Source organism: Cricetulus griseus, chromosome 2 (genome assembly GCF_003668045.3).
Source record: "Cricetulus griseus strain 17A/GY chromosome 2, alternate assembly CriGri-PICRH-1.0, whole genome shotgun sequence".
In the NCBI taxonomy this organism is placed as follows: Eukaryota; Metazoa; Chordata; class Mammalia; order Rodentia; family Cricetidae; genus Cricetulus; species Cricetulus griseus.
Window position 1 is genome coordinate 292,478,033 of NC_048595.1, and position 14,667 is coordinate 292,492,699.

General features: G+C 42.5%; 1 protein-coding gene and 1 pseudogene across 2 annotated transcripts in view; one reads left to right on the top strand and one right to left on the bottom strand.

The window, feature by feature from the left end:
- The window catches only part of LOC100773612 (ribosomal protein S6 kinase alpha-2), a 280,709-nt gene that overhangs the window by 16,900 nt on the left and 249,142 nt on the right, over nt 1-14,667 (top strand). The window contains exon 1 of one of the 2 annotated variants that reach the window (XM_035440447.1): nt 8,332-8,364. The exons of the other annotated variant lie outside the window; for it this stretch is intronic. Coding sequence (XP_035296338.1) covers nt 8,347-8,364 — 18 coding nt within the window. The 5' untranslated portion in view covers nt 8,332-8,346. Of the gene's footprint in view, nt 1-8,331; nt 8,365-14,667 lie in introns of those variants that run through there. 2 annotated transcript variants of the gene reach the window in all.
- On the bottom strand, nt 1,258-1,368 carry LOC113834112 (annotated as a pseudogene).

Below are 14,667 nucleotides of genomic sequence, written 5' to 3' on the forward strand. Positions count from 1 at the left end.
TTCATATAGAAGTGCAAAAGACAAGATAGTCAAAGCAAAGCAATCCTACAATAAAAACTGCTGGAGGTATTGCTGTCCTTAATTACAAGTTACTGCAAAGTCACAGTAGTTAAAAAACAAAACAAGACATGGCACTGGCACAAAAACAGGCACATTGATTAGTGGAGTAGAATCAAGGACTTAGATATAAGTACATTCACCTACATCCACCTGATTTTTTTTTAAATGCCAAGAACACACATTAGAGAAAAACTGCCATAATAAATGGAATTGGGAAAACTGGATATCTCCATAGAGAAAAACAAAAGTTGATTATTCTCCCTTCCCCTGTCCCAAATCAATTCCAAATGGACCAAAAGTCTCAATGTTAGATCTGAAACCCTGAAACTTCTGGAAGAAAGATTAAGGAATACACTCAAGAATAGCTGCTCATACAAACTTCCCGAGGAGGACTCTGATCACCCAGGAAATGGGACCAACAGTCATCAAGTGGAACTTCATGAAGTTAATAAGCTACTGAGCTACAAAGGGACTGGGTAAGTGACTCAAGAGGCAGCCTACACACTGGGAAAGAAGTTTGCTGGCCATACATGCATCTGACAGAGGATTGATGTCTAGGATGTACAGGGAAATTAAACTAAACGCCAGCAAAGCAAACAGCTCAATTAAAAACTGGGCTATTGAACTGAACAGAGAGTTCTCAGAAGAAGAAATGAAAACGACCTAGTGCTTTTTAAGCATCCATCTTTGTCTATGGAGGAAACACAAACTGAAACTACTTGGAGATTTTATCATATTCCAGGCAGAATGGCTAAGATTAAAAAAAAAAACAAAGGCAAAAAAATGCTGGCGTGGCTCTGGGGAATGGGACACTATGCACTGCTGGTGGGACTGCAAACTTGTGTGGCCACTGTGAATCTCAGAAAACTAGAAACAGAACTACTGTGTGATCCACCCATACTACGTCTGGCTATATACTCAAAGGATTCTATTTCCTACTGTAGAGATACCTGCTTATCCATATTAACTGATGCTCTGTTCACAGTGGCTAGGGCATGGGAACAGAGTAGATGTCCATCAACTGATGAATAGATAATGAAAATATGGTATCTATACACAGTGGAATTGGGGGGGGGATGGGGTTGGAGAAGTAGCTTTACTTGATTTTTGTTTGCCTTTATAATCTAGTACATTTTGTCATCGAAGATATTGAACTAAATAATAGGAAAACAATCTTTAAAGTGGCAGTTTGAAAAAGTTATATGGAAAGGCATGTCCAGAGATCTCATGTTTATGTAGGATTGTTACCTTCTGCAGACAAAAGATATTTTCTTGTTTGTCTACATGGTTGGTTCTGCAGCTTCCATCACAATAGAATTTTATTTGGCTATACAGAAAGATGCAATTTGTAGGTGAATGGATAGAATCAGAAAACATGATAATGAGTGATGTAATCCAGACTTAGGAAGATCTTTAGTACCAAATATTTATATTTGAATGCTTTACTTTGAGTACCTGTAGAATCCAGGAGAGTATAAAGGAACCATTGATGGGGAGGGGAAAAGGGATTTTAATGGAGGAAGATAGGAGAACATAGATAATGCCTAACATCCTTAATAATTTAAGAAATGCAAATTTAAAACACAATGAGATTGTATTGCATGGCTCCAGCAGTAGCTAAAACAAAAATATTGGTACTAAATGCTGACAAAGGCATGGTATACTAGATCCTTCTTCATGGTTGGTGAGAATACAAAATGGCACAGCTACTTTGGAAAACAATTGGGAAGTATTTTATAAAGGTAAATATCTACTTACCTTGAACCTAATAATTCCTCTCTTAGATATTGACCTAAAATGTATATCTACCAGATGCCTCCATGCAGACAAATTTAGTAGTTTTACTCAACACTCACACACCAGAGTCAGCTCAAATGTCCATCAGCTTATGCAAAGATAAACATTGCATTCCACCTCTACAAATGAAAGTCCAAGCCAAAGGTACATGCAACATGGGGGCATCACAGTTGCAGCTGAAGTGAAAGAAGCCAGTCCCATCACTACACAGTATACATTCTGTCAGTGGGGTCCAGGCTGCAGAAGGACACATTGGCCACAGAAGCACAGAAAGGACTGTTCACTGTGGTTACACTACTGTGTGAATTTGTCAAAGTTCATTGATGTGGGGCTAGGAATACAGATCAATTTGTCAAGTGTTTGCCTGGAAGGCACAAAGCCTTGGGTTTATTTAGTTCCCAGCATGGCATCAACTGGGCGTAGTGACCCACACCGGTGATATTACCAATCAAGTTGTAGAGGCAGGAGGAGCAGAAGTTGAAAGTCATCCTTAGCTACATAGCAGGTTGGAGGGTAGCCTGGGATATAGGAGACTATTAAAAACACTTGTTGATGTGGATTGTCTTGTAGGCTTAGATAAACAAGATCTCAGAAACGATAAACTTTAGGAAGTTAGAGTTCCACAAACATCCTGTCTTATGGTTGTGAGGATGAAATGAGCTGAGGCCATGCCAGTGGTTGACAAAACACCTTCACAAAAAAAGATTCATTTATTTATTATGTATATAATGTTCTGTTTGCATGTATGTCTGCGGGCCAGCAGAGGGCACCACCTCTTATTATAGATGGTCATGAACCACATGTGGGTGCTGGGAATTGAACCTGGGACCTCTGGAAGAGCAGCCAGTGCTCTTAACCTCTGAGCCATCTCTACAGCCCTTATTTGTATTCTCATGGGAGAAAAAGTTTGCTCAAGTTTTTAGGCAAATAAAATTACTTTTACATAAAACATCAAGCTGTTTTCAAGTACATTGACAAGATCTATTTGTAATAAGACACTTTAATATAAGAATTGGAAGTAAAATTTGGTCCTTAAGATATTGTGGATAAAGTCTTGACTCAACAATTCATGAATACTTAGTTTGTTTCATTGTGTAGGCTTAAAAATCATAAACCACTGGTCTCCAGAGAGAGTGCCAGGATAGGCTCCAAAGCTACACAGAGAAACCCTGTCTCGAAAAACCAAAACCAAAACCAAACCAAACCAAAAAAAAAAAAAAAAACCCAAAACCCATAAACCACATTTACAAATTATCTTAGTGATTCACAACTTTTATAAATTCAAACTCATGCAAATGGCATTAGACATCAAAACTTAACAGTTATCAACAAGTTGTCAGCTTTCTGGAGCTCATGGTGTTTGATTCTCACATTATGAACACCCACACATCAGCAGCTCTCTTCTGAAGAGGTGGATGTAGGAAACTATCTCAGTGAGAGTGTGGTTTCTCTCATCACCATGAACCTGACAATAGTGTTTCTGCTTCTACGACACTGGACTCTAGAGATGCCATGTGCATGTGTTCAGGGGCAGCAGGTAATACAGCAGGGAGACTTGTTGCTTGGGTTTCCAAGCCTAGGCTCTGGGCTTCTCCAGAATGTGTCCACACTGGATGAGAACTCTGGGTCAGCCTCTGTTGCCTCAGGTGAACCCAGCAATGAAACTGGGATCCCTCCCTGACTCTGCCACAAGCTCTAACAGCACTGTTAGTTTCTAATCTCTCTTATACTATCGCTACCGTAACTCGATACAGTGTCAGGACAGAGCTGGAGATGCAGCTTGGTAGTAGAATGCTTGTCTTAAAAGGTCCTGATTCCACCACTGATCACACACACGGAGTGGAGTGGAAGAGGGAGAGAAGGGAGGGAGGAGGGAGAGGGAGAGAAGGGAGGGGAAAGGGGGGAGAGGAAGGGGGAGAGAGAGAGAAAGGAGGGGAGGGGAATGGGGGAGAGAGAAGTTCAGTGGAGAGCTCTGTAGGAGTCTGGAGAATACAGCTCATCTGGGGCCCTGAGATGGCACCAGCGTAATCCAGGATTCAGTTTTATAAGTTGCAGAAAAGAGGATTTTTAAAAAATCCTCACTGGAAGTCATTTGCCCACTTAAGTTTTGCAGTAGGCAAATTGCCCTTACCTGTGAACAAGAGGGTAGGTAATGGATCTGAGAGCCAGCCCTACAGGTCAGCTGAGGAAAAGGCGAGAACTTCCCCAGGTTCATGTGCCTAGCGATGCTGGATGCCCGAGACGATGTTGGGTTGCCACACATGCCCTTCTGGAGGGTTGTGTGCAGTAACATGGGTGCGTATTTCTACAGAACAAAGAGAAAGGTATGGTGGTTTTAGATTTTTAAAAAAGATCCACTGACCTGGAGTTTATTTGGAAACTGAAGACCAAAATATGGAAAATTTATATTCTATGCTCCTGTTGTCCCAGCCACTTAATAAAATTTACACTTTTCCCCCAGTAGCTTAAAATACCCACTGACCTAGAAAAGTTGCTAAAAGAGAACATCTATTTATGCCCAGTGTTTTTAACATCTAATTGGTGCATGTGGCTCAATTCAGCTTTTCAGATTGGCTTATTCCAATTTTCTTTACTTCTCACAATTGTTGGTATGAAAGGCAGTACTATAGGTGGCTGCCAGGCACAGGGAACATCTCTTTCTTGCTGGGGCCTCTTCATTTGTACTGTGCTCTGAATGTTAGTATCCCCCTCCCTGAAAACTGGCTTCAAATCTTCATTCCCAAGGAGATGGACAGTGTTAGGAGTCAAGACTAGCAATCCTCATTCCCAAAGAGATGGACGGTGTTAGGAGGCAAGGCTTTAAGGATGATTAAGGCACAAGAATGGGGCCTCATGGGCAGGACTGGTGACCTTCTGGAAGTGACCCGAGAGGTGCCTCACTTCTCAACCATGTGGGAACACATTCAGTGTCCCATTTGTGTTTTGGACAAGGACCTGCGCCCCAGGCAAGTCCTGGGAGCACCTGATGACCTCCAGCCTCCAGAACTGTGAGATTTAGTGTGTTCTTAAAGGATTATCCAGTGCTCCAGACCACACCCAAACACCCTGAGGAAGTCTTCAGGGATCAAGGAGAGGCCACATCAGATGAAGCTGGCCTGGCCTGAAGGCTTTCCATTCTTGGCATTATCTAAAAGCGAGGGCTTTAGTTTCCTTGTTTCTGGAGTAGTCTTCAGCTCCCAGATGCAGATATGTGGGTGTACCCCATGCTCTTGTTTGCAGGGCTTGTCTCCTTTCTCCCTGTACCCCAACTGTCCATGTGTGACTCCATCCCTGGCTTCTCTATCCTCATGAAGAAAACCTCATCTCCCCTGCTTTGAGATGGATATTCAAGCCTCTGGCTTTTGAACAAAAAGGCCCTTGGCATCTTTATCTGTGGAGAAATCACTCTGAGATACTGCTTCGGGGGTAGAAGCTGAGGGGTGTCCTGTCCCACTCAAGGGCATACAGGAGGGAAGGAAGTGCCTTGAGTCGGCTCTGTTCCTGACCAGGGAAGCAGGCATGCCTATCCAGGGTGCCACACCATGCACCCCACTGTTTGGATCAGTACCCTTGGAAATGCATGGGCTGGGATCACCATGGCAGCAGATGAGGCCAGAATAAAGCATATTTTGGCTTTTAGCTGTTTTGATGCAATTTCTTCATATTCCAAAAGCCATGGATGTATGTGTATGCATACACACGCATGCATGCATACACAAATGCATTTAAAAATGAATAAAAAGACTGAACTCAAGACATAGTAATATTTATTTCATTTTAAGTGAAAATGGCCACAGAGAAGTTGTCTATTAATGTAACCTGGGGTTCCCAGACTGGGTAAGCCACGTAGCCTTCAGTGATGCCACCTATGGAATGGGCTGTTATAGGCCACAGCTGTCCTGACACGGGGGAAAAATGCAGCAGGTTAAATACTAGTTTTGCTTCATACCACAATGTTGTCATTGTCTACACACAGATCCACATACTTTGTTTAATCCTTCATCTGCTTTGGAGTACATGTGTAAGACTGTCTCCTGGATGTGGCGGTATGTGTACACAAATCTATATAAACACAAACAAGACCATGAATGCACATATATAAACACACACACAAATTTGTGAAACAGTTGTATTGTACAAAAATGACACTTTTAAAATACCACCAAGTGTTAAGTCTTTAGATTCCTCATTGTCTGGGTTTTAAGTTTGCTTTGAATCAGGATCCAAATGTGGGTCAAATATAGTCATGTATAGCCGTGGTCTCATTGACTGCAGTGGCTTCATGGACTGTATGTATAACCGTGGTCTCATAGTGAACCACATGTATAACCATGGTCTCATTGACTGCAGTGGGGTCATGACTACATGTATGACTGTGGTCTCTTAGACTGCAGTGGGGCTGGAAACATCTCACCCCGTATTTTAAGCTGCGTGTAGAAACACCAGTACTTCTATAGGACTGCAACTGCCACAGTGATGTGCTGTTGGCTCTTATTCTCTCTTCCTCCTTTCAATTCATTAACTGGGGAATTTTCTTCAGAGAAGTTTGTAACTCTCATAAGAAAAACTCAAACCCGAGAACTCTAGAAAGTGTGGTGAAATTTATTTGTTTTTGGTACCTTCTGGGAAAATCATAAGATCTGGTAATGTATTATCTGTATTCATTTATTCATTCATTCATTCACCTGGAAGTACTTGTCCAGTCCCTGTGTGCCAAACATGGTTTCAGGATGGACAAATGAGTGTTCTCTTGCTGATTTCCTAGTGAGCAGCAACAGGTGTACGAGCAAACACAGGGTGGAAACAGCTGTGTGGAATGAGCATGATCCACTCTTACTGTGACTTCTTTGCATCTGTCTCATAGAGCTGCCCCAGGGTCTTCACAGGGGAAGCTTGATTACCCATGTTCCTGGGGCTGGAAGGAAAAGGCCACAGCACCTGTGGTGCTGGTTGCCTTGAGAGGGTAATAACCTTTTTCCTGAACACACAAAAACCAAGGTGTCTTTGTGTCCAGGTTCCCTAATCAGTGTTAGAGTAGGTTAAGGACCACCTTGTGGCCTCACTGTCACTTGTTTATTCATAAAAGGCCCTGGCTCAAATGAAGTCACATTGAGTGGAGGTACTGGGTGTTAGGGTTTCAACATGGAGATTTTTTGTGTATGTGTAGGTTAGGGAGATAGAGTTTAGTCCTAAGACTGAGGAAAATTCTAGGTGGATTGGCTTTAAAGTTTAAGACTTCCCTGTGTGGTGGATAGTAGATAGCTGGGAGAGACTAGGGGCAGACATGGCCCATCAGTAGAACTCCCTGCTTTCAGGAAGGATGGAGGCACTCCTGGTGGGCCAGCATCTCAGAAAGGAAGGCTGTGTCTATCCTATCCTTAGACAACGCAGGGGCTCGGAAGAGAGGCCAATGGTAGACAAAGACACTGGACCTTGGGTTCACCTCAGAAATGAACAATTTTTATTTTTCCCACTGCTATTTGTATATTATTTAGCTATCTGCTAAAGATATCATTACATGTAGAGCTTGGGCAAACCATCCCTTTGACCCCTTTACCTGAACTCTTCCTTTCATAGTTTTCTGCCTTTGTGGCCCTGTTTTCCTCCAGAAGACATTCCCCCTAAGCTTTACCTCATGCCTGCAGTTTTCTGGAGTTGTGTGACCACAGTTGAGTCAGGGTGTGTGCCTGAGAAAAGAAGTGCAGACCATCTGGACCCCTTTGCTCATCACTCGTCCTTCTCTGCAACTGGATTCCAGTTCAGTTCAGTGATTAGTTATGGGTGTCTGCTTCTACTTCCACCAGCTGCTGGATGAAGGCTATAGGATGGCATATAAGTCAGATTTAATCAATCTCCTTATCAGGAGAGGGCATTTAAGGTAGCCTCTCCTCTGTTTCTTAGATTGTTAGCTGGTGTCACCTCTGTAGATCTCCAGATATTTCCCTAGTGCCTGATTTCTCTGTAAACCTAAAACCTATTATGGTATCTCCTAAGAAATGACTCTTGAAGCAAAGAGATGTGTGCTCTGTGTATGGTGGTTTTTGTTGTGTTTAGCCAATGTTTTCATTGTTTGTTTGGTTTGTTTATGATAGTATTGGGGATAGAACCCAGGGCCTTGTGCGTGCTCTACCACTAAGCTGTACCCCCTCCCCAGTGTTTTATTTTGAAATAGGATTGTGCTATGTAGCTCATACTGCCTTAAACTCTTTATCCTCTTGTTAAGCCTTTTGAGTAGATGGGAGTGAATCAATGTCTTTATCTTAACATCTCTGGATTCATGCCAAGAAATCCTACATCCTGGTCCCATGCTCTTGTACCTGTTGCCTGACTCCTGGAGATAAACTGCTGACTTACACTGTGTTTAGTTTCCAACGACCGATTCTTACTGATTTTTACTTGTGTTGAACATAGGTAATGGGTGGCTGCAGATTTTGTTCATCTAATGAGCACAAATACCTTCAGCAAATGTGCAGAGAGCTGTGACTTCCCATGCTGTATGTGTACAAGGTGAGAATATATGCCAGTGCTTCTTGAGATGCTGGAAAGGTTCTCTTCTCTGGAGTCATGAGCTGCGCGCCATAACTCTGACTTGTACTCACCAAAGCTTAGTACAGCAGGTACATGAGCATCTCCTAACCATGTCATCTACCTTGTGCCTCCGCATCAGACTGCTCATCAGTCCCCATGGTGGAACCTACAGGCATGGCTACCATTCTCATCTCGAGGCAAGGTACTAACCCCACCTGAGGCTGAGGAAGGTGGGGTGGAGGAAACCATTTCAGAGGAGGGACATCAAGATGAGCGTCTGCAGGATATTTAGGAGTGGCCCAGATACAAAGGGGGCAGGGCCTCCAGGGGGACAGTAACCTAAAGAGGAGGACCAGAACATAGGGGCAAATAGAAGAGGGGTTTTGTTCAATTACAAGGATAATATAATCATAATTTCTGCAGAAGAAAAGTCAGTGTCCAGGAAGGTCACAGAGGGAAGTTCTGTGACCTTCTCAGAAGGACCCCACTCTAGACTTGCAACACTGCAAACCTGGTGAATCAGGTATGCTAGCTTATGGTAACACCAGGATGCCAAGCTCAGTGAGAATAGCTGGTGACATTTTATCACACTGCATCTGCCCTGCCTGCACCCTGCTCTTTATTATTAAGAGCACTTCAAGAGACCTATTTCTACACAGTGTGTGTGTGTGTGTATGTGTGTGTGTGTGTGTGTGTATGCATGTGTGCCTGTGAGTGCATGTGTGCCTGTGTGTGTGTGTGTGTGCTCGCACGCGCGTGCGCGAGCGTGTGCGTGTGCCTCTATGTGTGTCTCCTGTGATGCTGTTTGCATAACCAGTTCCTAGAAAGGAACTAATGACACCCAGGAAACTGATCCCTGGTTACGCTGTTCCTTTACTAGGGGATCCACAGCCCTGAGACATGAGGAGGTGTCTCAAAGAGCAACTCACTGGCTCATTCCTGGATTTGCCGGAAGCTTTTCACCAGAAACTCTATACTACATGCAGTATAGAATGTCTGTAGTATACCATGGTTCATAGATATTTATCTGTAGTGCAGCTTTTATGTAATCCTTCGAAGTAAAGATATATTTATATGTAGGTGTTTTTTTTTGAAGCAAACCCCAAACTACATAAAAAGTGTCCTGCAGATGGGAGTTTTTCTTCCACAGTGAATATAAATCGTCTTTTCTAGAGGATGAATAGGGACCTGGTAGTATGGATAAGGATTGGAGTTAGACTCCTCAACCATATATATTAAGAGTCTTAATCTTAACTGATGTGTCTGTGTGTGGGTGTGTGTGTATGAGTGCTGGTGCCCACTCAGGCTGGAAGAGGGTGTTGGAGCCCATGGAACTAGAGTTATAGGTGGTTGTGAGTGAGTGTCTCAACATGGTTGCCAAGAACAAAGCTTGGTTCTCCTGGAGCCTGATGAGCACAGCACCTTTAACCACAGAGCCATCCTTCCAGCCCCATCCAGAATACTTTTAAACTAGGTTTTGTGGTTTTGAACCATGTGTTCATCTAACAAAGCTCACAGACACCTGGCTTTGTCCATTAGGGGCCACTGGAGTGATACCCACTTGCCATGAGAAAGCTGTACTGCATCTTGGCTACTAAGAAACATGCACCATTAAAGGGCACAGTGGGGCTCTCAGGGGTCATGAAAAGTAAAGTTTCTATGAGTATGGAGTCTTTGCTTGTTCCCAAGGTATATGTCAGTGACTGAAGGGAGCACAGGAAGGACCCCATCCTGACATGAAGAGGCTCCTATTGGCAATAGGACAGCTGTATAGTCTGAAAGCCTCACATGTCAATGGCCTGGCAGACTCCACCTTCACCGACACACCAAAGGCACCAGAAGCATAGTTTCTCTCATTGCTGCCAAGCGACACATGCTGTCACCTCTGTAGCCTTTGTACCAGAAAAGATTATATAATAATGACAGAAATGACAGAAAACTGGCTCATCAGAGGTAAAGCAGAAGCAGGTTCTACATTGGAAACTAAAGAGATGAGCAACAAGATCCAGTATGCTGTCAGTGAGCCAGAGTTTCATCCTGGAGTTTGGCTGTTTTTAATCTACAAAGATACATGAGGATAATGTATAATCTACAAAGATACATGGAGAGGTTAGAGAGTAGATTGGGGGTTTTATATTATTACATCCATTTGCAGCTACTCGGTTATTGCAGTATGGAGAATATTCTGACTTTGTGAAAATACAGTCTGAAATGAGTAGAGAAATGTTAAGATGTTTGCAAGTTATTGTCAGATAGGTTAGCCAAAAAATGCTGTTTAGAATTATATCCAAGCCTGGTAACTTTGTTCAGTCCCTGTGACCTACATGGTGGAAGGAGAGAACTACCTCCCACAATTATCCTCTGACCTCCGCAGGAGCACCATGGAATGCACACACGTGTGTGCACACGCATACACAAACACAATGAATGCAATAAATAATTTAAAGACAGGAGAAATATAAGAAATTGCAGCAATTGGCCAACCAATTGTTTATTGGGATCCTTGAAACTTTCTATGGGTTATCCCTCTTTAAAATGAGACATTGTAAGTAGAGCCTCTGTGCTTGACAGGGGTGGTCTATTGGTGGGTTGTGTTCCCTGGAAAGGATGTTGTTGCTGTAAGAAATTTAAGAGCTTGTTTTCTTGCCTCCACCAGACCATGTGATGATAACTCCGAAAACCCACAGAATAACACATGCAAAGAGTACATTTAAAACCCCTTGAAAGATGATCCAGTCGCTTCATGGCCATTTATCCTAACTAAACTTTTCTCAAAGAACCAGTAATGGGGAAGGTGTTTTTTTTGTGTTTTTTTTTTTTTTCTTAACCATGTTCCAATTTGGCTCAGTAATGTTTTGGGTAACACTAATGCATATGCTAGGATGTAGTTCTTCTGGGACCTGGTGATGCTTTTTATAGACAGGACAACACTATGTGGGAAGCTGGACTAGCTGTGATACAGGGGACCAAAGGGAGACATCTGACTCTGTGGCAGGAACCTAACACGAGCAGGCACTTGAAATCAGTATAAAACTGAGGTATGTTTTAGACATCTGTACTTTTACCTGCAGGAGTGGCACTGACAGCAGCACCATTTTCTAAGTCTGAGAGATCATTAATGAGCCTAGAGCTGTGGGGCTGTTACTGCCCCACTTTGAGCTACACTGCAGAGTGAATCCGTTCTCCTTGTGTAAGAAGTGTAGATGAAAACCCAAGGAGAAGCTAGCTTGCTCACCTCTCTGTCCATGGTCCTGATACTCTCATTAATGCTTACAAAACTTGGCCTGCCTTCCTGCCATCTCCCACCCCACCTTCAACCAGCAATTCTTCTGGAACTTCTGCTGCTTTGGTCCCCTCCCGTCCAGTCCAGCTGTCATTCACATATCCTACATTTACATTCCTGACATGCTCATGTCTGCTGAGTGTGGCTGTGTCTTTTCTTAGGGAAAGTCCCGGAATGAAATGACAAAGCCAGTGCTAGCTCCCAGGGCCACTACCTTCTGCTCAGTAGCCTGTTTCTTAATGCACTTCATGTTTGTAGGTCCTCAGTTAAAGGCTAATGATAGGACTGCGTTCATTTGGATTTGGATTTAGTTTTCATGGCATTTGGATTGTAAAGGTGTGTAACATCCTAAGTCAGTGCCGGCTAAAGTGCATACAGACTACCCCTGTGTCTCAGCAGTTAGATGCAATGATTGCCATTGCCCTCTCATGTCCATTACAGTTTTGGCAATCAGCCTTCATGTAGTGGTTTGGGGTCTGTAATGTGACTATGCCCTAATTGAATTCCTCAGCTCTCATGGGCCCTCACACTAGTCAAAAAGAAAATGAAAGAGAAACAATTTTACATGACACAGAATAATTCTTGTGTTTCTAGAAAGTGCTGGCACTTCCCCCAGTGTTTGCCTTTTTACTTGGTCAGAACCCAGAATAGCACACTTAAAATGTTGGGATAAGACTTTCCTACTTTTCAAGAGTGCATCAAAAACTACCTGCACACAGCCAGGACACTGACCTGTGAACAGCATGAAGTTGGATATCTTTGCTCTAGTGTGTCGTAAATGTATGCTTGTAATTTTTCGTTAGATTTTAATGTAGCTGACATTTACAGTTTCTTTTAGTTACAATTGCTTCTGAAAGTCTTTTTTAAAAGCCCAATGTTATCCACGTGGAATCCTAATAAGAAATCGCTGGTGCTACAAAACCTTTTGGCTTAAGTCTATACATGTAATGTAAATATATTAAATAATCCTATATTTATAATGGCAAAAGTATGCACATTGAAAATATGGAGTTGCTCAGTAACAATCAATACATTTATAAATATTTATTTGGTATTTGCTGTGTGGCAGTTGGAATGCCAGGTGCCAGCCGTCCTTAGACTTTGATGTACAGGTAAATACCCAATGTACGTGCAGCATCCATTTCCTTAAACTGTAGGCCCCATACAGGCTCTCAGAACTAATGCGGAGGTCATGGAAAATTTGGCAACAGTAAAGGTCTCAGCACTCAATAGGAAATCAAATGTGTAATGAAACCAAGTGTTCATGGCAGCCCTTACCCTTGCTGCATCCTGTGGCTTCACTGCAGCCTTGGCTGTGAACAGGCAACACGTGCTTGGCACTGTGCATTGGCACGCCAAGCAGCACTGATGAACATTGCCTGAAACCCCTCAGCTTATTATTTATCATGAACTGTGGTATTTCTACTGTGTTTACAAACTCCTGTAGAAGCGGAATAGTTTAATTACAGAAAACAATGTTTTCAAGATGTTTCATATTTCCTCACAATCATTCCTCAGTGAGTGACTATCAAAACAATGTGTTTTCTGATTGTTTTGTGTTACAGTGCTTGAGTTTCTAAAATTGTTGTTGGAGGGCATGCAAGATGGCTTAGCAAGGGCTTCCTACACAGTCTGAAGATCTGAGTTTGGCTCCTGGGACACACATGGTTCAAGTGGAGAGCTGTTCCCTGTAGGTTGGTTGTCCTCTGACCTCCACTGTAGTGTGGAATTTCATGCTGTCTCTACACTAAATAAAATGTAATTCAATTTTTGGAATTAAAAATTGCTATGTTTGGATGGATGTAGTGGTGCAAGCCTATAATCCAGCCACTTGGAAGGTGGAGGCAGGAGTGTCAGGAGTTCAGGGTTACCCTTGGCTACTTAGGAAGTTTAAACCAAGCCTGGGCTATGTAAGACCTTATCTCAAAAACAGAAGACAAAACAAACCCCTAACAAGTGCTGTTTGTATTGCTGGCCTGATTAACAATTGCTGTTTGAGTTGCTGGTCTGATGAAATTTTGGCTTGGGATCAGGGTAGAATTTTCTAACCATTTTTGAAATGGCTCTAAGCAAACATCTGCTATTTTGTACCACATGTTTATGCAAAGTAGTAACTCGAACACTGATGATCATATCAATAAAATCAAAACATTGATCAACAGATGAATGCTGAGGACACTCTACATCCTGTAGTGTTTGTTACTCTGGATTCAATTCTTTAGATAAAACAAATAAGCAAACAAATTCTAGTATGAAAATTTGCTTTCACCTTTAGTGAATGTTAAATTATTTCCAAATCAAAGAATTGTTTTAAACTAAATTGCTTTATGATTTAACAACAAATGTTTGGTTTTTAAAATAATGTTTAATTTATCTGTACACCTATCGTCATGTAAAAACTTTGAGCAAGAACGGGCTTCCAGTGGAAAAAGCATGAGAAAAGTAAAATAGTCTCTTTTCAATGCTGTTCTGACACAGTGCTATGTATCTAGCTAGAGCTTCACACACACACACACACACACACACACACACACACACACACACACACACACACACACACAATGTCTGAAGAGTTCTGATTACAATGGAAACAGATTTTCTTGTGTTATACATTGTAGTTGGTTTGTGTACATCAAAAACTTGTCTTGGGAGTCCTACCCCAGTATCCATGACTATGGCTCTGTTTGGAAATGGAGTCATTATAGATCTCCCTGAGGTAAGAACTCCTTAGGGCAGCATGGTCTGACTACATGTGACTGGCACCCTTAGAAGAGATACAGGCATGTATGTGGGGCGCAGGATCAGGTGGGGATCACTTAGGGTGTTAGTTACCCTAGAAACTACCAGAGATAAGAAAGAGTCCTCCCCCAGGTCTCCAAGGGAACAGAGTCTGCAGACACCCTCACTTAATTAAGACTTGTGGCTTCCTGAAACTCAGGAAGGTATTTCTCTTGTTTTACGCCACTTAGATTCTTTGCCATAGTGGCCCTAGGAAGCCA